The following is a 25,637-nucleotide window of genomic DNA, read 5'->3' as shown; positions in this document are numbered from 1 at the left end:
CCCTGACCAGGGATTAAACCTGCACCTGCTGCATTAGAAAGCAGTCTTAACCACTGGACTGCCAGGGAAATCCAAACAATTCAGTGTCATAATCAAATCTCTGATTTTTCTCAGAGATGGCTGAGGAATAGGAAGGGGAGACCACTTTCACAATAGAATGGGAAAGACTAGAGATCTCTTCAAGAAAATTAAAGATACCAAGAGACCATTTCATGCAAAGATGAGCACAATAAAGGACAAAAATGGTATGGATCTAATAGAAGTAGAAGATATTAAGAAGAGGTGGCAAGAATACACAGAAGAACTATACAAAAAAGATCTTCATGACCCAGATAATCATGATGGTGTCATCATTCACTTAGAGCCAGACATCCTGGAATGTGAAGTCAAGTGGGCCCTAGGAAGCATCACCGTGAACAAAGCTAGTGGAGAGGATGGAATTCCAGTTGAGCTATTTAAGATCCTAGAAGATGATGCTGTGAAAGTGCTGCACTCAATATGCCAGCAAATTTGAAAACTCAGCAGTGGCCACAGGACTGGAAAAGGTCAGTTTTCACTCCAATCCCAAAGAAAGGCAATACCAAAGAATGCTCAAACTACCCCACAATTGAACTCATCTCACACGCTAGTAAAGTAATGCTCAAAATTCTCCAAGCCAGGCTTCAGCAGTATGTGAACTATGAACTTCCAGATGTTCAAGCCGGATTTAGAAAAGGCAGAGGAACCAGAGATGAATTGGCCAACATCCGATGAATCATCAAAAAAGCAAGAGAGTTCCAGAAAAACATGTATTTCTGCTTTATTGACTATGCCAAAGCCTTTGACTGTGTGGATCACAATAAATTGCAGAAAATCCTTAAAGAGGTGGGAATACCAGATCACCTGACCTACTTTCTGAGAAATCTGTATGCAGGTCAAGAAGCAACAGTTAAAACTGGACATGGAACAACAGACTGGTTCCAAATAGGGAAAGGAGGACATCAAGGCTGTATAGTGTCACCCTGCTTATTTAACTTATATACAGAGTACATCATGAGAAATGCCAGGCTGGATGAAGCACAAGCTGGAATCAGGATTGCCAGGAGAAATATCAATAACCTCAGATATGCAGATGACATCACCCTTATGGAAGAAAGTGAAGAAGAACTAAAGAGCCTCTTGATGAAAGTGAAAGAGGAGAGTGAAAAAGTTGGCTTAAAACTCAATATTCAGAAAACTAAGATCATGTCATCTGGTCCCATCACTTCATGGTGAATAGATGGGGAAACAGTGGCAGGCTTTATTTTTTGGGGCTCAAAAATCACTGCAGATGGTGACTGCAGCCATGAAATTAAAAGATTCTTGCTGCTTGGAAGAAAAGCTATGATCAACCTAGACAGCATATTAAAAAGCAGAGACATTACTTTGCCAACAAAGGTCTGTCTAGTCAAAGCTATGGTTTTTCCAGTGGTTATGTATGGATGTGAGAGTTGGAACATAAAGAAAGCTGAGCGCCGAAGAATTGATGCTTTTGAACTGTGGTGCTGGAGAAGACTCTTGAGAGTCCCTTGACTGCAAGGAGATGAAACCAGTCAATCCTAAAGGAAATCAGTTCTGAATATTCACTGGAAGATCTGATGCTGAAGCTGAAACTCCAATACTTTGGCCACTTGATGCAAAGAACTGATTCATTTGAAAAGACCCTGGTGGTGGGAAAGACTGAAGGCAAATGGAGAAGAGGAAATAAATTTAAAAAATAAAAAGGAGAATGGGGACGACAGAGGATGAGAAGATTGGATGGCATCACCTATGTGATGGACATGAGTTTGAGTAAGCTCTAAGAGTTGGTGATGGACTGGGAAGCCTGGTGTGCTGCAGTCCATTGGGTTGCAAAGAGTTGGATACGACTGAGCAACTGGACTGACTGAACTGAATCGAATCTCCACTGGCATTTGATGGGACCAACATTACAAGCTGTAGGTGACTGGGCAGGATGAGCAGAGCAATATGGTCCAAGTGGCTTCTAAATAGCAAGGGAAATACAGCCATATGGGAGCAATCTTTTAGGGAAGCATTGCAATTAACAGTGGAAGCCCCAAAGCCTACCATAGTGTAGGCTGTACTTATGCCCTAGAACCTGCCCCAATAGCTCGTGCTCCCCAGCAACCAGCAGGACAACGTTGGGCTATATATGGTGAAGGAAGAATCTAGAAAATGGAGCAGAAAGTAGGCTGGTGGGGTGACTATCACCCTGCCCAACAGGGACATGTCTCCTTGCTCTGCTGTCCTCCCTACCCCATCCCTACCTTCTAAGGCAGACATCTGGAAGGGCAAGGGTGAGGACTGGGATTTGATGTTGGGAGAAGATGACATTGAACCAGCTGAGACTCACATAGGAAGAGGAAAGCACGCAAGTCAGCCTGGTCCTGTGGAAGTGACAGTTAGATGGCTATGAATAAGACTACTCACTACGCCCTATTATTGACATAATTTAGAGGCTTCTCTTCTGTAATAGCTCTGGAAACCCACTCCGGTTTCCTTGCCTGGGAAATCCCATGGACAGAGGAGTCTGGTGGGCTACAGTCCATGAGGTCACAAAGAGCTGGACACAATTTAGTGACTGAGCATGCTCCTGTAACAGATATTGATGACATTTCCCTATGGAGAAACATGGTCAAATTCTCATTTTGATTTGGAATTACTTCTAAAAGTATGCATTCCAGGATCAAGGTTTATCTCTTAAACTGAGAAAATAGGGATGCTTGGCAGATTACTGATGAAAGAGCTAAGTTATTTTAATGACTACCTGCATAGCTAACGGAGAAGGCAATGGCACCCCACTCCAGTACTCTTGCCTGGTAAATCCCATGGATGGAGGAGCCTGGTGGGCTACAGTCCATGGGGTCGCTAGGAGTCGGACACGACTGAGTGACTTCACTTTCACTTTTCACTTTCATGCATTGGAAAAGGAAATGGCAACCTACTGCAGTGTTCTTGCCTGGGGAATCCCAGGGACAGGGGAGCCTGGTGGGTTGCCGTCTATGGGGTTGCACAGAGTTGGACACGACTGAAGCGACTTAGCAGCAGCAGCAGCATAGCTAAAGTATCACATGGTCTCCCTTCAGGATGAAGGCAGAAAGTACACCAAAATCCACAGTTCTGGGCCTCCCTGGTGGCCCAGTGGCTACAAGTCTGCCTGCCAATGCAGGAGAAACGGGTTCAATCCCTGATCCAGGAAGATCTCACATGCCATGGAGCAATTAAGCATGTGCATATCAACTACTGGATAGAAGGAAATGGCAACCCATTCCAGTATTCTTGCCTGGAGAATCCCATGGACAGAGGGGCCTGGCAGGCTACTGTCCATGGGGTTGCAGGAGTCGGTCACAACTTAGCGACTAAACCACCACCACCACCAAATCAACTACTGACCCACGTTCCTAGAGCCTGTGCCCCGCAACAAGAGAAGCCACTGCAATGAGAAGCCCACACTGCAGTGAAGAGTAGCCCCCGCTCCCAACTAGAGGAGGCCCTTGTGCAGCAACGAAGACGTACCACAGTCAAAAATAAATTAAAAACGTGTATAAATCCACAGGTCTTAACCCTGACTGCATGCTGACTTCACCCGGGCATCTTTAAAAACGTGGATGTTTAGGCCTGACCCAGGGGTGATCTGGTAGAAGGCGCTTGCTCCATCCCCACATCAGTCATGTTTGTCTATTTCTACGGTATAAATACTTAGACCCTCACTGGTTTCAAGCTGCCAACATGATGTCAGCTGGCTTGCAAAACTCTTAAAAATTTAACAATCATCTTTTGCAAGCGGGTACAAACTGGCCCCAGCTCACAATCTGGGTTCCATCCCTAGACATTCTGATGTGTTAGTCTGTGAGGTGTGACCCAGTTATAAGTATTTTTAAAAGCTTCTTGGGTGATTCTAAGGGGCCACCAGGGGTGAGAACTAATAGTCTTAATGGCCACACTGGGGCTTCCCTGGGGGTCTAGCGGTTAAGAAGGGGACACAGCTTCAATCCCCTCTGGTCTGGGAAAATCCTACATGCCACGGAGCAACTAAGCCCGTGAAGCTCAAGTGCCCTGGAGCCTGTGCCCGGCAATGAGAGAAGCCACTGGCGTGAGAAGGCCGCACACACCACAACAGAACACAGCCCCCACTCACTGCCACTGGAGAAGGACCACGCAGGGCAACAAAGACCCAGCACCACCAAAACATAAATGAATGAATAATCGAATTACAAACATAAATGGCCACACTCATGAACTGCTATAATGTGGCTATGATGTCCATACCTAAAAGAGTCCCATACATCATCTGTCGTAGAGAAGCAGTATGGTTTCATGTTAAAAACTTGGGCTCTGGAGGCAGACCAGCCTGGTTTAGATTCTGTGCCTTCGTGGCTGTCTAGCGTTAATGACCTAACATCTTTATGCTTCAGTTGCCTTGTCTATGAAATGGAACAAACTCAAAGGGCCACTATGAGGCTCCTATCAGTTATACCCTGGTGAATTACTCTTTGGGGCTTCCCTGGTGGCTCAGATGGGTAAAGAATCTGCCTGCAACGCAGGAGACCAGGCTCGATTCCTGGGTCAGGAAGATGTCTTGGAGAAGGGGATGGCTACCTACTCCAGTACTCGTCTGGAGAACTCTGTGGACAGAGGAGCCTAGCGGACTACAGTCCATAGGGTTGCAAAGAGTTGGACATGACTGAGTGACTGACACTTTCACGAGTTACTCTCTGGAGGCCTTAACAACTCCTGCCTGGCTCAGGGTGAGCCCCAAATGAATGCAGATCATGCTCCTTAGAAGATGCCTGCAGAATTCACAACCATTTGGATTATAAGTAAAGTTATTGCTTGTTTTTTGTTTTCATCCAAATTTTGGTCCAGCCACTATATCTCTTCATAAAATCTGTCATGGATTTTCTGTTCTCTTTTGTGTATGGGATAAGGATGAGGGAGATCTAGGGTTGATTCTGGTTGCATTTCAGTGGGTCGTGTGGGGTAGGGCTCAGTCTTATGAAGAAGTTGACGTGGACACAGGAGCTCCTGGTGGTGGCAGGCTGAATTTCTGCCGACCCCTCCTCTCCAGCTTCCAGATCCGACAATTCTGTAAGTCCACAGTGGGCAGAGCCCAGCATAAATGTCACACGGATGAACTTGATCCCAGCTGTCCTATTTCTCGGTGACACTGACCCGGTTTGAGTAATTTGCACAAAATATCTTGGTAATCAAACCAACCTGCTCTTTCATTTAGCTAAATCATCATTTAGGATATATAACCATTCTGCTTAAACTATTAGGGGCAATCAAATGCTGCTGCAATACTTTATTCCAATCCTGGCTTGATTGTTCTCCCCCAATTTTTAACAAAAGCAATTAACATGTTCTTTACTCTCCCCTGGGCAGCTTTGCGGGGGGGCAAAAAAGGAGGCTCTATCATTACTGTCACATTTGTAATAGGTATATACAATTATGACAGAAATAATAAAAGAATAACAAGTATAATGAAACTTTCTAGTGTCCCAGCTGTGCCCTCTCCCATGAAATCATCTTGTCTGGGAAAATGTTCAGTGAAGGAGAAGCCTCATGGCAAGCACAGAGGAACTGTAATTATCTCCTCAATAATCTGACATTTCTGACTTTAATATGCTTGGTTGCTTGGTGTCATGATTAAGAAAAAATAAAGAATTCTGCTCTTCTTGCTTGTTAATAGTTCCTGAATCCTCCCAACCGTTCTTAAATTTTTTGGTACCATCCACAGGCAAGCGGGCAATGCTAGGAGTTAAAAGGGTTTCGTGTGTGCTAAGCTGTTCTAATCATGTCCAACTCTTTGCAAGTCCGTGGACTGTAGCCCGCCAGGCTCCTCTGTCCATTGGATTCTCCAGGCAAGAATACTGGAGTGGGTTGTGCTGACCTCCTCCGGGGGATCTTCTCGACCCAGAGATCAAACTCACGTCTCTTAAATCTCCTGCATTGGCAGCTGGGCTCTCTACCACTAGCACCACCTGGAAAGACCAAGAGGTAAAAGGGTTGAAGGGGAGTAAAATGAAGAGAGGATAGTTTGAGAAAGATGTAAGTTCAATGATGGATTCAAGTTGTAAATTCATAGAATGGGATACTAGGTACCAAGAAAGAGGAACTAGCCATCGAGCTGGAAGCACACGGCTTCATCACACAAACATGATGTTCATAATATACGATTTCATCTGAATAAGGCTCCAACAGGGAAAAAAACCCATCTCTGGTATTAGAAGTCAGTCAGAGGGGACCTCCCTGGCGGTCCAGCGGTTAAGGATCCACCTTGCCAATGCAGTGGACACGGGTTCAATCCCTGCTCCAGGAACTAAGGTCCTACATGCTGCGGGACAACTACCCTGTGCACCACAGTACCGAGCCCGAGCACCGCACCTCCTGAAGCGGGTGTGCCTAGAGCCTGCGCTCTGCACCAAGAGGAGCTACCGCCATGAGAAGTCTGCACGCTGCAACGAAGAGTAGTCCCCACTCACCGCGAAGAGAAGGCCCATGTGCAGCATCAAACCAGCGAAGAAAGAAAGAACAAGGAAGAGAGGAAGGAAGGAAGATGGAAAGAAAGCAGTCAGAGATTATCTTTGAGGGGCATCTACTGGGGAAGCTTTTATTTTGTGACCTGGGTATTGGTTTCCTGGCTGCATTCACTCTGTGACGACTAATTCAACCATACAGTTATGACTCTGTATTTTCTGTATGTGAGTTATACCTTTATAAAGTATCAAAAAGTTTTTTATTTTTTTAAAGTGGACTGCTGGGATAACTAGATAATCTTAGGTCAAAGGATAAGTTCTGACTCCCTCCCTTTTCCTATATACAAAAGAGTAACTCAAAATGGGCCAACTATCTAAATGTTTAATTTATGGCTTATATCTAAATGCTTAAATTATAGCTTAAAATTATAAAAGTCTGGCTCCCCTGGTGGGTCAATGCTTAAGAATCTGCCTGCTGATGCAGGGGACATAGGTTTGATCCCTCCAAGAAGATCCCAAAAGCCATGGAGCAACTAAGCTCAGGGGCCACAGCTATTGAGCCTGTGCTCTGAAGCCTGCAAGTCGCCAGCTACTGAGCTCACGTGCAGCAACGACTGAGGCTGCGCACCCTGGAGCCCTGCGCTCCACACCGAGAGAAGCCACCACCACAAGGAGCCACACAGCACAACCACAGTGGCCCCCACTCTCCACTAGGGAGAAAGTCCACACACAGCAACACAGACCCGGTGCAGCAAAAACAGCAATAGATAAATATTTTTAAAAAGAAGTGAAAAGACAACTCACAGAATGAGGAATATATTTGCAAATTACGTATCTGATAGGGGTCTAGTATCCAGAATGTATGAAGAACTCTTACAACTCAGCAGCAAAAACATTAAAAATGGGCAAAGGATTTGAACTGACATCCTCAAAAGAAGATGATACAAATTGCTATCAAGTCCATGAAAAGCTCAACATCATTCGGTATTAGGGAAATGCAAACCAAAACCACAATGAGGTATCACTTCTGACCAACTAGGAAGGCTACAATAAGCACACGCACACACACACACACACACACACACACACACACACCTGTCAACAAGTACTAGTGAGGATGTGCAGAAACTGGAACCTTCACACACTGCTGTTGGGAATGTAAAACGGTGCAACTGCTATGGAAAACCGTTTGGCAGTTTCCCTAAAACTTAAACACTGAGTTACCATTTGACCCAGCAGTTCCACTCCTAGATACATGCCCAAGAGAACTGAAAATTATATCCACTCAAAAATAAGTACAGGAATGTACACAGCAGCATTATTTAACAGCCCCCAGATGAAAATGCCCAAATATCTGTCAAAAGATAAACAGATAAATGAAATGGTATATCCATACAATAGAATATTATTTGGCCATAAAATGAAATGAAACACAGGCAGTTGCTAACATGCGGATGCTAAGTGAAATGTATGATTCCATGTGTATGGGGTGGGTTTAGTCGCTAAGTTGTCTCCGACCCTCGCGACCTCATGGACTGTAGCCCGCCAGGCTCCTCTGTCCGTGAGATTTTCCAGGCAAGAATACTGGACTGGGTTGGCATTTCCTTCTCCAGGGGATCTTCCCGATCTAGGGATCAAACCCGCATCTCCTGCATCTCCTGCATTGGCAGGCAGATTCGTTACCACTAGCACCACCTGGGAATCCCCACAGGGTTTCTTTGGGGACAATACATTAGATAGTGTTGATGCTTGCACAACCTCATGAAAAGATTGTACTAAAAACCACAGAGCTATAAACTTTAAAGTAGTGAAGTTTATGCTATGTGAGTTACATCTCATTGAAAAAACAGATTTGACATTAAGTCAGTTAGTTGTTTTGAATACTTTTTCCCATGGTGTTGCTGAGAAGGCCAAAGACTTTAGGGGTGGTGGTGGAAATGAATGGAGCCATCAGTACAGTTTAAGTCAATGGGAAATTAATACCTGGGCATGGTGCCTGCAGGGCTGAATGAAAAGGACTGCTCTAGACATTTTTAATCAAGATGCTCCCATAGTTGGTGCTGCCCTGCTTGGGCTGGGTGCTACCTGAGTCTGCCCCTCTGGCTGAGAAAGCAATTTGGGGCGTGTCCTACCCCAAACCTGCTGGAGATGGGGTTTTTCTGGAGGGTGAAGGGTGTTGGAAAGAGGAAACTCATGACCAAGGAGGTCGGATTTGCTGGGGAGAACCAAGCAGGAAGACAAACTGGATAAAAGTGAGAGAAAAGTGAAAGTGTTAGTCCCTCAATCCTGTCTGACTCTTTACGACCCCACAGACTGTAGCCCACCAGGCTCCTCTATCCATGGAATTCTCCAGGCTAGAATACCGGAGTGGGTAGCCATTCCCTTCTCCATCGTATCTTCCCAACCCAGGGATTGAACCCCGGCCTCTTGCACGCAGGCAGATCCTTTACCATCTGAATCACCAGGGAAGCCAACTTGATAAAACCGTTGAGTGGAAACGGCAGGAAGAGAAAGAAAAACGGAAAGAGGGTAATGGTTACCATTGTGTTTCTGCAGGAACCCAATGACCTTCTCCAGCACGGTGGTCTTGTCCATCTTCCGCGTGTTGCCAGGCAGCATGGAGCTGAGCTCTTTGATGAGGACATTGAACTGGTCCCGACGCTTCTTCTCAGACTTGTTTCGGGAAGCTCTGTCAACACAAAAAGGGAAAGCGTTAGTCTGTCACTCGTGTCTGACTCTTTGTGACCTCACAAACTGTAGTCCCCTGAGTTCCTCTGTCCATGAGACTTCCCAGGCAAGAAAGCTGGAGTGAGTTGCCATCTTCTACTCCAGGGGATCTTCCTGAGCCAAGGATGGAACTCAGGTCTCCCACATTGCAGCAAAGGCACAGGTTACTAGAACATTCCACTTTCAGAAGGTTTTCTTATGGGCTGGAGGTACTTTAGGTCAGAGGGTATTCTGCTGAGATTATCTGATCAAAACTTTTCAAGGAGGGACTTCCCTGGTGGTCCAGTGGCTAAGACTGTGCTCTTGATGCAGGGGTCCAGGATCCATCCGTGGTCAGGGAACTAGATCCCACACGATGCAACTAAGAGTTTGAATGCTGCGAGCAAGATCAAAGACCACAGCTAAGAGCCGGTGCTGCCACGTAAGTGAAAAAAAATATGCAAATAAGGGTTCTAATTAGAAAAACAAAAACAAACAAACAACAATAGAAAATTTTCAGGGAAAGAAACATTTGCCACATTTCCGAGCTGGGTGATGGGGACAGGGAAAATGTTATGCTAGAGTACTGGACACAAAGAAAGGCAGCATTAGTGAGTCTTGTCAGTCAGTCAGTCAGTTGCTCAGTCGCATCCGACTCTCTGTGACCCCATGGGCTGTAGCCTGCCAAGCTCCTCTGTCCATGGGATTCTCCTGGCAAGAATACTGGAGTGGGTCGCCATGTCTTCCTCCAGGGGATCTTCCTGACTCAGGATCGAACTGTCTTCTGTATTGGCAGGTGGATTCTTTCCCACTGAGCCACCTAGGAAGCTCAGATGCAAAATCTTACAGATGGGCTCCACAGTCAGAGCTCAGATGCTCTGACTCCAGAAACGAATGACATACTCTTCATCAATACAAATAGCCCTGAAGGGTTTGCTTTAACAGCCCATCCTCAAGCCCAAACCAGGTTCCTTCTAACCCAGAGCACCCAGCTTCTGGTACCAAGTCACAAAGGATAGGCAGGCATCCCAAGCATCCAGTAGAGAGCTGGTACCACCAGGGCACAAGCCCTGTCCCCTGCTCCAGAGCTCATCATCCTACTGGGGAGTCCAGGCACACCCCCACAAAACCATCCACAAGCCACACAAGCCAACAACCAGAGCCAATGTGACAGGGATTGCACGTGACTGCCAAGCCACTAAATGTATCTGAACCCTTTTTAAAATGATACAGTGGGACTTCCCTGGTGGTGCAGTAGATGAGAGACTGCTTGTCAACACAGGGGACATGGATTCAGTCCCTGATCCAGGAAGATCCCAAGTGCTCAGAAGCAACTAAGCCCATGAGCCACAACTATTGAGCCTGTGCTCTAGAGCCCGGCAGCCACAGCTACCGAAGCCCATGTGCTCTAGAGCCTGTGCTCTGCAGCAAGAGAAACCGCTGCAAGGAGAAGCCTGGGAAGAATAGCTCCCACTCGCTGCAATGAGAGAAAGCCTGTGCACAGCAACAAAGACCCCACACAGCCAAAAATGATAACTAAATTAATTAATTTAAAAAATGACATGGTGGAAACTTCAGTGCACATTACAAAGTGAAAGAGCCAATCTAAAAAGTCACCAGACTCAAGGGTCCAACCCTATGATATTCTGCAAAAGGCAATACTATGGCAATAGTGAAAAGATTAGTAGGCCAGGGGCTGAGGGGGAGGGATGAAAACAGAGTCCAGAGAATCTTTAGGGATGGGAAACTGCTCTGTATGATATCACAACGGTGCATGCATTTGCCCAAACCCATAGAATGTACAGTCCCAAGAGTGAGCCCGAAAGTATTGGGGGGATAATGACCTGTCAATGTGGCATCATCAATTGCAGCAAATGGACCACCCTTGTTGGGGGTTGTTGATAATAGGGGAGGCTGTGCATATACACAGGCAGAGGGCATATGGAAAAAGAGGGCATGTGTCCTTCCACCCAATCCTGCTGGGAACTTACAACTGTCCTAAAAATAGAGTATATTTTTTTAAAAAATGACACAGTACACCACACAACTACAGAAGTAATCAACGTGAAGCCCCTCAGTTTGAGGGATCTTCCCACTGAGGCTCTGAGGACCAAAGGGTCCCGGGAACTTGGAGAGGAAACCGTGGCTGCAGGGGCTGCTTTGTTAAACAAAGACCCCCCACCCCCACCCCCGCCACCCCCCCAACCACCTGTACCAGCCTGGGAAGCAGGGCTGTCCCAGAGGCCTTGATCCTTGGCTTATCACAGCCCGGGGCCAGCTCTCAGCTCCGCAGGTCAAGCCCCTCCTCCACGGCCAGCTTACTTAAAGTTCATCCGGTCTGGGAAGGCGGACCCACGCCTCCCACATTCAGCCCAGATGGGTTTGTTCCAGAAGGTCAGTTTAGTGAGAGAACAGGGACCACAGCTGCAGGGCCCATCAAACTCAGTCTTCTTTCTGGTCCAGGCACCCTGGGGCCCAGGATGAAGGTGCCTGGGGCAGCTAGTCACCCACCAGGAGGTCACTGGCCAATGTGTGGCCCAGACAGGATGCTGGTGGTTGCTGCTGTTCAGCTGCTCAGTCGTGTCCGACTCTTTGAGACCCCGTGGACTGCAGCACACCAGACTTCCCTGTTCTTCACTACCTCCCGGAGTTTGCTCAAACTCTTAGCTGTTGAGCCAGTGATGTCATCCAACCATCTCATCCTCTGCCGCCCCCTTCTCTTGCCCTCACTCTTTCCCAGCATCGGGGTCTTTTCCAATGAGTTGGCTCTTGGCATCAGGTGGCCAAAATATTGGAGCTTCAGCATCAGTCCTTCCAATGAATATTCAGGATTGATTTCCTTTAGGATTGACAGGTTTGATCTCCTTGCAGCCCAAGGGACTCTCAAGAGTCTTCTCCTACACCACGGTTCAAAAGCATCAGTTCTTTGGCTCTCAGACTTCCTTATGGTCCAACTGTCACATCCATACATGACTACTGGGAAAATCATAGCTTTGACTATACCGACCTTTGTCAAGCAAAGGGATGTCTCTGCTTTTTAATATGCTGTTTAGGTTTGTCATAGCTTTTCTTTTAAGGAGCTAGCATCTTTTAAGTCTGTGGCTACAGTCACCATCTGCAGTGATTTGGAGGGTGCTGGTGGCTTGTGACAACCCAGTGGGTTCCCCTTAGAGGGATTCACCTGCCTTGGGGTAGGTACCAATAGGTGTCAGCATCCACATAGATTCGGGCTCCCCCAAGAGTGCTTGGAAACCTAGGCACACACCCTACATACCCTTTCCCTGGACACTGTGATGGTCACAAACATTCTGCTTCTTGCTACCCAATTAGACACGACCTGTCCTTTTTATTCTTAAAGTTTTTGGCTGTTCTGGGTCTTTGCTGCTGTGTGTGGGCTTTCTCTAGTTGTGGCGAGTTGGGGCTACTCTCCAGGTGCATGCACAGGTTTCTTACTGCCATGGCTTCTCTTGTTTCAGAGTACAGGCTCTAGGCACTCAGGCTCAGCAGCTGTGGCGCACAAGCTTAGTTGCTCCCCGGCATGTGAGATCTTCCCAGACCAGGGATCAAACCCATGTCCCCGGCCCCCTGCACTGGCTCTTAACCACTGGACCACCAGGGAAGTCCCTCGACCTGTCTTGATTTCAACGCACCTGTTCATACATCACCTTTTGCTAATTTCATCTCAGTTTGGGATGTTTCCTGATAGCACCCAAGGCAATTCTTCAAAGTTCACCTAAAGCACATGGTCGCTACCCTTACCTAAGGGTCTCTTCCTGTTCCTGACCTTTTCCTCCTTCCTGTCTCTCCTTAGAGTTTTGGGAGGGCCCAAAGTCCTCTAGGCGTTTCTACAGAGGCCTCATTTCTAGCTGAGTCCCTATCCCCAGGAACGCTCTCTCCCAGTCACAGACTGACTGCAGGTGCAATGGTAAGATGCCGAGGGGCCTTTGTGCTAGTCCAGGGTAAAACACGGTGTTCAAACACATGAGAGGGAACAAAGGAGCCTTTAACTTTCTGAGTGACTGTCTATGCATTATAAATAAAATTTCAGCCTAGATTTGAAGAGCGACACGCAACCTCCTTAGCCAAAAAAAGCTCTATTCCTGTCCTGGTTTGCCCATTATAAATTATTGGTGAGCGGATAACACCCGGCTCATTATAACTCTGTTCTCTTCTTCAATGGGTGTAATGACAATGAACACAGCCTGGCAGAGCCGATGATGACGGCTTATATCATTAGTGACAGGAACACAAGCTTGTTTCCGTCAGCCTCCGCCTGGGACACACGATGGTGCCCACTGGAAATCGGTCAGTGTCAGTTGGATCCGCAGCTCTGAGCCAAGCAGGAAAAAAAAAGCCTTAAATGACCTTATTTCTGATAAAGGAGGCCTGTTTTGGCAGGCCCTGAGACCACCGGGCATAAGGCATCAGGAAAACAGGTTGAAAGACACTTAACCAAGCAGGTTTAGGGATTTGTTCTGTCCTTTGAGGCATTATTTATGTGAAACTCATCCATATTATATTTGTGGTTTGATGAATCTTAGTAATTGCCTGAAAGTGAAAAGTGAAAGTATTAGTCGTGTCTGACTATGTGACCCCATGGACTGTAGCCCGCCAGGCTCCTGTGCCCATGGAATTTTCCAGACAAGAATACTGAAGTGGGTTGCCATTCCCTTCTCCAGGGGATCTTCCTGACCCAGGGATTGAACCCAAGTCTCCTGCATTGCAGGCAGATTCTTTACCATCTGAGCCACCATAACCACCACAAAAATTCAGCTGTAAAATAGTTCCTCCATCCTAAAAAGTTTCCTCCTGCATCTTTGTTGTTGATCTGCCCTGGATCACAGCCCTGGGAACCCCTGGTCTGCGGTCACTGTTCAGTTCAGTTCAGTCGCTCAGTCGTGTCCGACTCTTTGCAACCCCATGAATCGCAGCACGCCAGGCCTCCCTGTCCATTACCAACTCCTGGAGTTCACTGAGACTCACGTCCATCGAGTCAATGATGCCATCCAGCCACCTCATCTTCTGTCGTCCCCTTCTCCTCCTGCCCCCAATCCATCCCAGCATCAGAGTCTTTTCCAATGAGTCAACTCTTCGCATGAGGTGGCCAAAGTACTGGAGTTTCAGCTTTAGCATCATTCCTTCCAAAGAAATCCCAGGGCTGATCTCCTTCATCCATGTTATTGTATATATTAATACTTCATTCCTTTTGACTGTCAATTCGTAGTTCATTGGGCTGTTTACAGTTTGGGGGTATTAAGAATAATGCTGGGGGCTTCCCTGGTGGTCCACTGGTTAAAAATCCACGCACTAATGCAGGGAACACGTGTTCAATCCCTGATTTTGTTAGATCCCAAATGCCTCAGGACAACTAAGCCCATGCACCACAGCTGCTGAGCCCGAGTTCTGAAGCTCTGTTCCACGAGAGAAGACACCGCAATGAGAGGCCTGCACACCACAATGGAGAGTAGTCCCCACTCACCACAATTAGAGGAAGCCTGCGCATAGCAGTGAAGACTGAGCACAGCCATTAATTAAATTAATAAAATAATGCGGCTCTGATTGTACAACATGGGAAATATAGCCAACACTTTGAAATAACTGTAAGTGGAAAGAAACCTTTAAAAATCATATAAAAATTAAACAAAAAGAATAATGCTGCTCTGAACATCCATCTCCCTGTCTCTGTATAGACATACGCATAAATTTCTCTTGGGTACATACTCAGGTATGAAATTGCTGGGTCCTATGGTAAAGGAGTTAGTCAAGGCTGTATATTGTCACCCTGATTATTTAACTTATACGCAGAGTACATCATGAGAAACGCTGGACTGGAAGAAACACAAGCTGGAATCAAGATTGCTGGGAGAAATATCGATAACCTCAGATATGCAGATGACACCACCCTTATGGCAAAAAGTGAAGAGGAACTAAAAAGCCTCTTGCTGAAAGTGAAAGTGGAGAGTGAAAAAGTTGGCTTAAAGCTCAACATTCAGAAAACGAAGATCATGGCATCTGGTCCCATCACTTCATGGCAAATAGATGGGGAAACAGTGGAAACAGTGTCAGACTTTATTTTTCTGGGCTCCAAAATCACTGCAGATGGTGACTGCAGCCATGAAATTAAAAGACACTTACTCCTTGGAAGGAAAGTGATGACCAACCTAGATAGCATATTCAAAAGCAGAGACATTACTTTGCCAACAAAGGCCCATCTAGTCAAGGCTATGGTTTTTCCTGTGGTCATGTATGGATGTGAGAGTTGGACTATAAAGAAAGCTGAGTGCTGAAGAATTGATGCTTTTGAACTGTGGTGTTGGAGAAGGCTCTTGAGAGTCCCTTGGACTGCAAGGAGATCCAACCAGTCCATTCTGAAGGAGATCAGCCCTGAGCGACTGATCTGATCTGATCTGATCTGATGGTAAGTGTAGGGCTTTTCTGGTAGCTCTGCTGGTAAGGGATCTGCCTGCAATGCAGGAGACCCTGGTTCGATTCCTGGGTTGGGAAGATTCCCTGGGGAAGGGAACAGCTACCCACTCTAGTATTCTTGCTTGGAGAATTCAGCGGACAGAGGAGCCTGGCAGGCTACAGTCAATGGGGTCGCAAAGAGTCAGACACGACTGAGCGACTTTCACATGCTAAGTGTTTGTGTAACATTGTAAGACAGTACTATACAGTTATACAAAGTGGCTCTCCTATTTCTGCATTTCTACCTACAATGTATGAGAGTTCTATGGCTCCACATGCATGCCAGCACTTAGCACTGCCAATCCTTCTTCACTTTAGCCATGTAACATTATCTCATTGTGGTTGTTCTTTTATTTATTTTTAGTTGAAGGATAATTGCTTTACAATATTGGTTTGGTTTCTGCCATACATCAACATGAATTAGCCTTAGGTGTACATATGTCCCCTCCCTCTTGAATCTCCCTCCACTTCCCAGCCCTCCCCACTCCTCTAGGTTGTCACAGAGTCCTGATTTGAGTTCCCTGAGTCATGCAGCAACTTTCCATGGGCTATCTATTTTATACACGGTAGTGTATGCGCTTCCACCCTATTCCATTGTCTCACCCTCTCCTTCCTCCGCTCTGTGTCCAGAAGTCTGCTCTCTGTATCTATGCATCCATTGCTCACTGTGGTTTTAACTGGCAGTTGTCTGGTGATGAGTGATGCTCAACGTATTTTCCTGTGTTTAATGCTCTTTCATGTATCTTCTTTCAGAAGTGTCTGTTCAAATCTTCCACCCACTTTTCAGATGTGTTGTCTGTCTTCTTTTTATTGAATTTAAGAGACAGAGAGAAAGAGAGACAGGGAGGTGGTCTGGGAGGAAGGGAAGGGGTGTGTGTGTGTGTGTTAAATACACCTTGATACAAGCCTCCACCTTTGATTTGAATGCAGTGCTCAGCGCGCCCCAGTCTTATCTTTCTATCGTTTCTGGTTTCTCCCAGGGGACACTGTTGACCTCGCTAACACTGTCTGGGCACTTACTATGTAATAGCAGTATTTTAACCCACTCCAGTGTTCTTGCCTGGAGAATCCCAGGGATGGGGGAGCCCGGTGGGCTGCCATCTCTGGGGTTGCAGAGAGTCGGACACGACTGAGGTGACTTAGCAGCAGCAACAGCACTATTTTAAGGGCTTTACATGCATTATGCCTTTAATCCGCACAATGATCTGTTATCATTCCCCTTTCACAGGTGAAGTTGAGGTACCCAGAGGGTGAATAACTGCCAAAGTTCATGACTAGGAAGTGGGGGAGGAGGTGTGCTCGGGTGCTCATGCCATGGAGCACTTGCACTCTCCCACCCCCTTCTACCATTCCCTCCAAAGTTCCTTCACTGTCTCCATGTCCGTAACCCCTGGAAGCCCCTGTTCTGTTCTCCATCACTGCATTCTCTTTTCGGGAATGTCGTACAAACACAATTAGACAGCAGGTAACCTCTTGAGCTGGCTTCTACCCAGTTCATCCAAGTTGCTGCACCTACCAATACCTTCTCCTTCTCACTGCTGAGTAGCTCTCTATTGCATGGGTATCAATAACACAGCTGGCTTATCTGTTCACCTGCTTAAGGCAATTCAGATTGTTTCCCACAGCAGCTATGAACATTTGTGTGCAGGTTTCTGTGTGAATGTAAGAGGTCAGCTCTCTGTAGTAACTTGGGAGAAGGATGGCTGGATCACACAGATGTTTAACTTTCTAAGACACCACCAGACTGTTTTCCAGGGCAGCAGCATCATTTTACCTCTTGCAAGTGATGCAGGCATGATCCGGATGTTCCAACATCCTCAAGGGGAGTTGGTATGGTCGGTACATTTTATTTTAGCTCATCAAAGAGATGTGCAGGGCTTCCCAGGTGACTCAGCAGTAGACAATCCTCACTGGGCTTTCACTTGCATTTTTCTAATGGCTAATGATGTTGAACATCTTTTCATGTACTTTTCCACCATCTGTGTATCCTCTTTGGTGAAGCATCCATTCATGTCTTTCACCATTTTTAAATTGAGTTGTTTGTTTCCTTACTGTTGATGTAAGGCAGTGTATTTGTGTATTCGGATACAAGTCCTTTGTCAGACACGTGATTCGTCAATATTTTGCCAGCTTGCCCTTTCGGTCTCTTAATAGTGTCTTCACAGAGCAAAACATTTTTTAATTTTGATGAAGCCCAAGTTAATCATTATTTTTGGTTTATTTTTATTTTTTAAATCAGTTTATTTTAATTGGAGATTAATTACTTTACAATATTGTGGTGGTTGTTTTATGGATTGTGTTTTGGTGGCAGATCTAAGAACCCTTTGCCTGATTTCAGGCCAAGAAGATTTCCTCCTGTGCTTTCTTCTGAGAGTTTTACACATTTCACTTATGATCCATTTTGAGTTATTTTTATAACATGTAAGGTTTAGGTTAACCTTTGCATGTGGGTGTGTGCTAAGTTGCTTCAGTCGTGTCTGACTCTTTGCGACCCCATGTACTGTAGCCCACCAGGCTCCTCTGTCCATGGGATTCTCCAGGAAAGAACACTGGAGTGGGTTGCCATGCCCTCCTCTAGGGGATCTTCCTGACCCAGGGATCGAACCTGCATCTCTTAGGTCTTCTGCATTGGCCGGTGGTTCTTTACCACTAATGCCACCTGGGAAGCCCTTTGCTTGCATATGGTTGTTCAATTGTTCCAAGTTCGCTTTTTAAAAAAGATTCTTCTGTACTGAATTACCTCTGCACCCGTGAAAAATCAACTGATCAAGTTTATGAGATTCAATTTCTAGGTTATCTCTTCTCTTTGTTCCAGGGACCTATGGAGCTTTTCTCTCACCGTAGCACTGTGTGATGAGTGCAGTTTTACAGTAAGTCTTAAAATTAATAATGTGATTTCCCCAGCTTTAGTCTTCTCTTTCAAAATCATTTTGATAATTCTAGTGCTATGCCTCTCCATTACATTAAAAAAATTATTTTTAGTTTATATTGGAGTACAGTTGATTAACAATGCTGTTAGTTTCAGGCGTACAGCAAAGTGATTCAGTTATACATATACATATATCCGTTCTTTTTTAAAGATTCTTTTCCCATATAGGTTATTACAGAGTATTGAGTAGGGCTCCATGTAATATATGCTGCTGCTGCTGCTGCTGCTAAGTCACTTCAGTCATGTCCGACTCTGTGCAACCCCATGGACTGCAGCCTACCAGGCTCCTTCATCCATGGGATTTTCCAGGCAAGAGGACTGGAGTGGGGTGCCATTGCCTTCTCCGCCATGTAATATATGGTGGGTCCTTATTCGTTATTTGTTTCATATATGTAGTGCATGTAGGCGCAGTTGTATCCAACTCTTTGCAACCCTATGGACTCAGCCCACCAGGAGCCTCTGTCCATGGGATTCTCCAGGCAAGCATACTGGAGTGGGTTGCCATTTCTTCTTCCAGGAGATCTTCCCAAATCAGCAAGTGGACCCACATTATAAACAGTAGTATGTATATGTTAAACCCTACCTCCTAATTTACCCCTTCCCTGCCTTTCTTCTTTAGTAACCATAAGTTTGTTTTCTATGCCTGTAAATCTGTTCCTGTTTTGAAAATAAGTTCATTTGTATCCTTGTTTTAGATTTCACATATAAGGTATACCATGGGATTTATTCTTTCTCTGTCTGACTTACTTCACTCAGTTTGACAGTCTCTCGGTCTGTCTATGTTACTGCAATGGCATTATTTCATTCTTTTCCCACACTTTTTAAATGAGTATGTAAGAGACCCATAGGAATCAAAAGGTGGGAATGCAGATTCTGAAAGCCTGATGGCAGGGTCTGTAAATAAAACAGGACATTTTGCAGGAAAGTATATAGGGTCAGGCTGGACAATAGCCACAATAGACTCTTGAGGAAACATACTTCTGGGTAGTTCTTGGGGGGACAGGGAGGATGACAGATAAATTGGGCAGCTCCTCCTTCCCTGGGCATGAAGGTATCACTCTAGGAAGACCAAACATTAAAAAAGTACAGAGAATGGACATGTGACACAGTGGGGTGAGGGGAGAATGGGACAAATTGGGAGATGAGCACCAACATATATATACTACCATGGATAAAATATATAGCTAGTGCGAAGCTGCTATATAGCACAGGGAACTCAACTCAGTGTTTTGTGATGACCTAGATGGATGAAATGGTGGGGGGAGGGTGGGAGGAAAGTCAAAGAGAGAGGGGATACATGTATATTTACAGCTGACTCACTCTGTTGTACAGCAGAAACCAACACAACATTCTAAAGCAATTATATTCCAATAAAAAATTAAAGGTTTATGACAAAGGGGAAAGATATACCCATCTGAATGCAGAGTTCCAAAAACTAGCAAGGAGAGATAAGAAAGCCTTCTTAAGTGAACAATGCAGAGAAATAGAGGAAAAAAATAGAATGGGAAAGACTAGAGATCTCTTCAAGAAAATTAGAGATACCAAGGGAACATTTCATGTAAAGATGGGCTCAATAAAGGACAGAAATGGTACGGACCTAACTTAAGCAGAAGATATTAAGAAGAGGTGGCAAGAATACACAGAAGAACTGTACAAAAAAGATCTTCATGACCCAGATAACCATCATGGTGTTATCACTCACCTAGAGTCAGATATCCTGGAGTGTGAAGTCAACTGGGCCTTAGGAAGCATCACTACAAACAAAGCTAATGGAGGTAATGGAATTCAAGCTGAGCTATTTCAATTCCTAGAAGATGATGCTGTGAAAGTGCTGTACTCAATATGCCAGCAAATTTGGAAAACTCAGCAGTGGCCACAGAACTGGAGAAGATCAGTTTTCATTCCAATCCCAAAGAAGGGCAATGCCAAAGAATGGTCAAACTACCACACAACTATACTCATTTCACATGCTAGCAAGGTCATGCTCAAAATTCTTCAAGGTAGTCTTTAATAGCATGTGAACCAAAAACTTCCAGATGTACAAGCTAGATTTAGAAAAGGCAGAAGAATCAGAGATCAAATCATCTGTTGGATCATAGAAAAAGCAAGAGAATTAAAAAAAAAAAATCTACTTCTGCTTCATTGGCTATGCCAAAGCCTCTGACAGTGTGGATCACAACAAATTGTGGAAAATTCTTAAAGAGATGGGAATACCAGACCACCTTACCTGCCTCCTGCGAAATCTATATGCAGGTCAAGAAGCAACAGCTGGAACCAGACATGGAACAAAGGACTGGTTCAACAATATTGAATGAACTGGTTCAAAATTGGGAAAGGAGTACGTCAAGGCTATATATTGTCACCCTTATTTAACTTCTATGCAGAGTATCTGCCAAATGCTGAGCTAGATGAATCACAAGCTGGAATTAAGATTACTCAGAGAAATATCAATAACCTCAGAGATGCAAATGACACCACCCTAGTGGCAGAAAGTGAATAGGAACTAAAGAGCTTCTTGATGAAGGTGAAAAAGGAGAGTGAAAAAGCTAGCTTAAAACTCAACTTCAAAAACCTAAGATCATGGCATCCAGTTCCTTCAGTTCATGGCAAATAGATGGGGAAAAAATGGAAATGGTAACAGACTTTATTTTCTTGGGCTCCAAAATCACTGCAGATGGTGACTGCAGCCATGAAATGAAAAGACGCTTACTCCTTGGAAGAAAAGCTATGACAAACCTAGATAGCAGATGAAGGTCTGTATAGTCAAAGCTATTGTTTTTCCAGAAGTCACGTATGGATGTGAGAGTTAGACCATAAAGAAGGCTGAGCATCAAAGAATTGATGTTTTTGAGTTGTGGTACTGGAGAAGACTCTTGAGTGTTCCTTGGACAGCAAGGAAATCAAACCAGTCACTCCTAAAGGAAATCAACTCCAAATAATCATTGGAAGGACTGATGCTAAAGCTGAAGCTCCAATACTTTGGCCACCTGATGGGAAGAGCTGACTCAATGGAAAAGACCCTGGAGCTGGGAAAGTTTGAGGGCAAGAGGAGAAGGGGGCAACTGAGGATGAGATGGTTGGATGGTATCACTGACTCAATGGACATAAGTTTGAGCAAACTCCGGGAGACACCGAAGGACAGGGAAGCCTGGGGTGCTGCAGTCCATGGGGTCACAGAGAGTCAGACATGACTTAGCAACTGAACAACAACACATATTTGATTTACATTATTGTATTAGTTTCAGGTGTACAGTAAAGTGAATCAATTATACATATACATATATCCATTCTTTTTCTGATTCTTTTCCCATATGGGTTATTAAAGAATATCAAATAGAGTTGATAGAGTCATTATAAACCAGATAATTCAAAATTCTTTACAACTTACTCCACGAGAAGATGAGTTCTAATTCCCCTCCCTTGAGAACGGCTGGCTGACCTCAGAAACTTGTGTCTCATGGGTTGAAGGTGGCAAAGTAACCCTACCTGACTTCCAAGACCAGGTACTAAGGGGACACCGGCTCCCTCTTCTCCCCCAGCTTTTTCTTATAATGTTCATCCTCAAACCCAATCACCTGTCAGGAGAAGGCCATGCCTCCACCTCCACATAGAAAAAACTGTCCCAGCTGACAACATCCACACCAGCCATGAGCAAGTACATCTTCAGATGGTTCTGTCCATCACCCATCCCTCTCTCTGTTTGTCTGTCTGCCTGTCTACCTATCTATGTAACTATTCTCAGTCTTAGCTGCAGCACGCGTGATCTTAGGTTGCAGCATGGCAACTCTGAGTTGGGGATCTAGTTCCCAGACCAGGGATTGAACCTGGGCTCCCTGCATCAGGGCCACAGAATCTTAGCCACTGGACTATCAGGAAAGTCTCTGTCCATCATCCTTGAATGGCTCTAGCTGAGACCACAAGGAACAGGGACAAGCATTTCCCGCCAAGCCCCATCCAGCCTGGATAGCCATAAGCAAATTATGCCTTTGCGTTAATCTTGTAAATTCTGGGGATATCCAGATAGTTAATGCTTAAAATACGGGCTCCCTGATGCCCAAGTTCCTTCCACGTGGGAATTCTGGCATTTCTTATCTGGGCTAACTGGTTCTGTAGTATAGGATGAGGCTGAAAAGAGAAACTGATACAGAGTTTAGACTAGGTCTCCCAAATCTGAGTGTTATAAACCAAGCAGAAGAAACCTGTCTGAGAAGGTTTCCAGATAAGGTCTTCTACTTCCTTTGTAGCCCTTGAAGCAGAGGGCGTGGTTGTGGAAGGGACTCAAATTTCACATAGGACGGAAATATGCCAAATATGGGCTCACTGTAAATGTCCAGAGAGGCCACTGTGATGTGCAACGTTCAGGAGTAGCATCGGTCTTCAGTGCCCTCTACACGAAGAAGAGTCCTGTCCAGGCGTGTGAACTTCCACGAAGAATAAATTAGAGTCTGATCAGCCACAGTAACTAAGACCTTATAAGAGTATTCCTGTCATGTAAATTGGTACAGCCACTATGGAAAACAGTATAATCTGAAATGAGGCATGCATCCCTACATTCCTAGCAGCACTCTTTATAATCGCCAAAACATGGGAACTAGCTAAATGTTCATCCACAGATGAATGGATGAAGAAGATGTGGTGTGCATATACATACACACACACACACACAACAAAGTACTACTCAGTCATAAAAAATGAAGTAATGTCATCTGGAGCAACATAGATGGGCCTAGAGATCATTATACTAAGTCAAGTCAAGTCATAATGAGAGAGATAAATACCATATGTCACTTACATGTGGAATCCAAAATATGACTCAAAGGAACATATCTACGAAACAGAAACAGATTCACAGACACAGAGAGCAGACTTTGGTCACCAAGGGGGAGGTGAGGAAGGGACTGGAGTCTGGGGTTAACAGATGCAAACTATTATCAACAGGATGGATAAATAACTAGGTCCTACTCTATAGCACAGGGAACTCTACGCAACATCCTGTGATAAACCATAATGGAGAAGAGTATGAAAAAAATATATATATGTATAACTGAGACACTTTGCTGTACAGCAGAAATTAACACAACATTGTAAATCAGCTATGCTTCAATAAAATTTTTTAAAAATTGATGGAAATATAGAAAAAACGTGATGGGAAATATGTCAAAATATTAACAGTGTCTATACCTCTAAGTGGTATGATTATAAATCATCTTTGATTATTTCTTTAAACATTTCAGTATTTGTCAAGTGTTGTTTTGGTGTTGTTTATGCATAAGAAAACATACCCCAAATTACTAGGATACAATGGACACACCTACTGCATAAGACAGTATTGGGCTAAGGGTCTTCCATGGAAAATTAGGAAGAATTATTTGGAGAAAGAAGCAAGCGTAGCCAGAGAAGTTTGTTCTGTTGTTACTATTTTTTTCGTTTGTTTTTTCCAGATAACTTTTTTTCCCAAGGCAGCGTGACATAAAATGAAAAGGATTTTTGTTTGCTCATGTGCTAGTTGCAACCGTAGCACCTCTCGTGTGCTAAGAAGCTCTGAAACTTTCCAAAAGGGAGACGCAGTAAATAGTGCAGCTCCAACATGTTTTCAAAGGCACTTCCTGGGACTAGTGTTTCCTAGAACGAGTTTTGGGAAACCCTGGCGTTAAAGCAAGATTCATGTAAGGCCTGGGTCACCTCTCCTCATCTCCATAACCACCAGCATCCCTATACACCAAGGCAGCAGGGTTTGGGAGCACTGCCAGGTCCAGGTCCAGCAATTCTGTTTAAGAACAGAACACCAAGGGACTTTCCCAGTGGTCCAGTGGTTAAAATTCTGCCTTCCAATGCAGGGGGTGTGGGTTCAATCCCTGGTTGGGGAAATAAGGTCCCCAACCCCACTGCTGTGGGGTGTTGCCAAACATTTTTTTTTTTTTTAAGTAGAAACGGTGACAGATTGTATTTTCTGAGATGGTTGGATGACATCAGCGATTCAATGGACATGAGTTTGAGCAAACTGTGGGTGAGAGTGAAGGACAGGGAAGCCTGGCATGCTTCAGTTCATGGGGGCGTGCTGCAGTTCATGGGGTTGCAAAGAATAGGGCACAACAAAAAAGAGAGAGAGAATGTAATCTGTTGCGGCAGGGAAGTCACCCCACAGGGATCAAGACGGGTCAGGCTGGTGTCACACTCCTCTCTTAGAGAAATCTCTGCACTCCGTCTGCTTCCTACGGTGCAGCCCCCACTGAGCCTGCTCTTTCCTCTTGAGATGTATCAGGGACATTTTGACTCTTAACCAGAGTTATCAGGAAATGTTGGGGCTTAAAGGGGAAGCTGGCTTCATTTCCTAATGATTCTGCCTTAATGGTTCCCTGAGGGGAGGATTTCACACAATCCTTAGGTGCTTGTCACCAAAACTCTAACAGGAATGTTTATCTGAGAAAAGGGCTGCGTTTTCAAGATAGTGAACTTCTGAGCATGCTTTTCAATTTAAAATAGATTGAGGGGACTTCTCTGATGGTCCAGTCGATAGGAATCTATCTGCCCGCCAATGCAGGGGACATGGATTCGATCACCGTTCCGGGAAGATTCCACATGTCTTGGAGCAACGAAGCCCGGGTGCCTCAACTACTGAAGCCCGCACTCCAGAGCCTGTGCTCCACCGAAGAGAAGCACCACAGTGAGAAGCCCGAACACCGGAACGGAGACCAAGTGCAAGCAAAAATAAAAATTAAAAAAAAAACAGACTGGGTGTGTGGGGCCGCAATGTGCACACCGCTATATTTAAAATAGATAACCTTTATGTTTACCAGGGGAAAAGCTGGGGAGCGATAAATTGGGAGATTGGGATTGACATATACACCTACTATATATAAAGTAGATAATTAATAAGAACCTACTGTATAGCACAGGGAAGTCCACTCAAAACTCTGTAATGACCTGTACAGAAAAAGAATCTAAAAAAGAGTGGATATATGTCTATGTATAACTGATTCACTTTACTATACAGTAGAAACTAACACACTATTGTAAATCAACTATACTCCAATAAAAAT

General features: G+C 44.9%; 1 protein-coding gene across 5 annotated transcripts in view; it reads right to left on the bottom strand.

The window, feature by feature from the left end:
• The window catches only part of NPAS2 (neuronal PAS domain protein 2), a 198,905-nt gene that overhangs the window by 85,267 nt on the left and 88,001 nt on the right, over positions 1-25,637 (bottom strand). For all 5 annotated transcript variants that reach the window (NM_001083763.1, XM_059891469.1, XM_024999126.2 and 2 more), the window contains 1 exon segment: positions 9,038-9,186. In NM_001083763.1, the coding sequence (NP_001077232.1) occupies positions 9,038-9,186 (149 nt within the window).

Source organism: Bos taurus, chromosome 11, assembly GCF_002263795.3.
Source record: "Bos taurus isolate L1 Dominette 01449 registration number 42190680 breed Hereford chromosome 11, ARS-UCD2.0, whole genome shotgun sequence".
In the NCBI taxonomy this organism is placed as follows: Eukaryota; Metazoa; Chordata; class Mammalia; order Artiodactyla; family Bovidae; genus Bos; species Bos taurus.
This window is presented reverse-complemented; position numbering and strand designations above follow the sequence as displayed.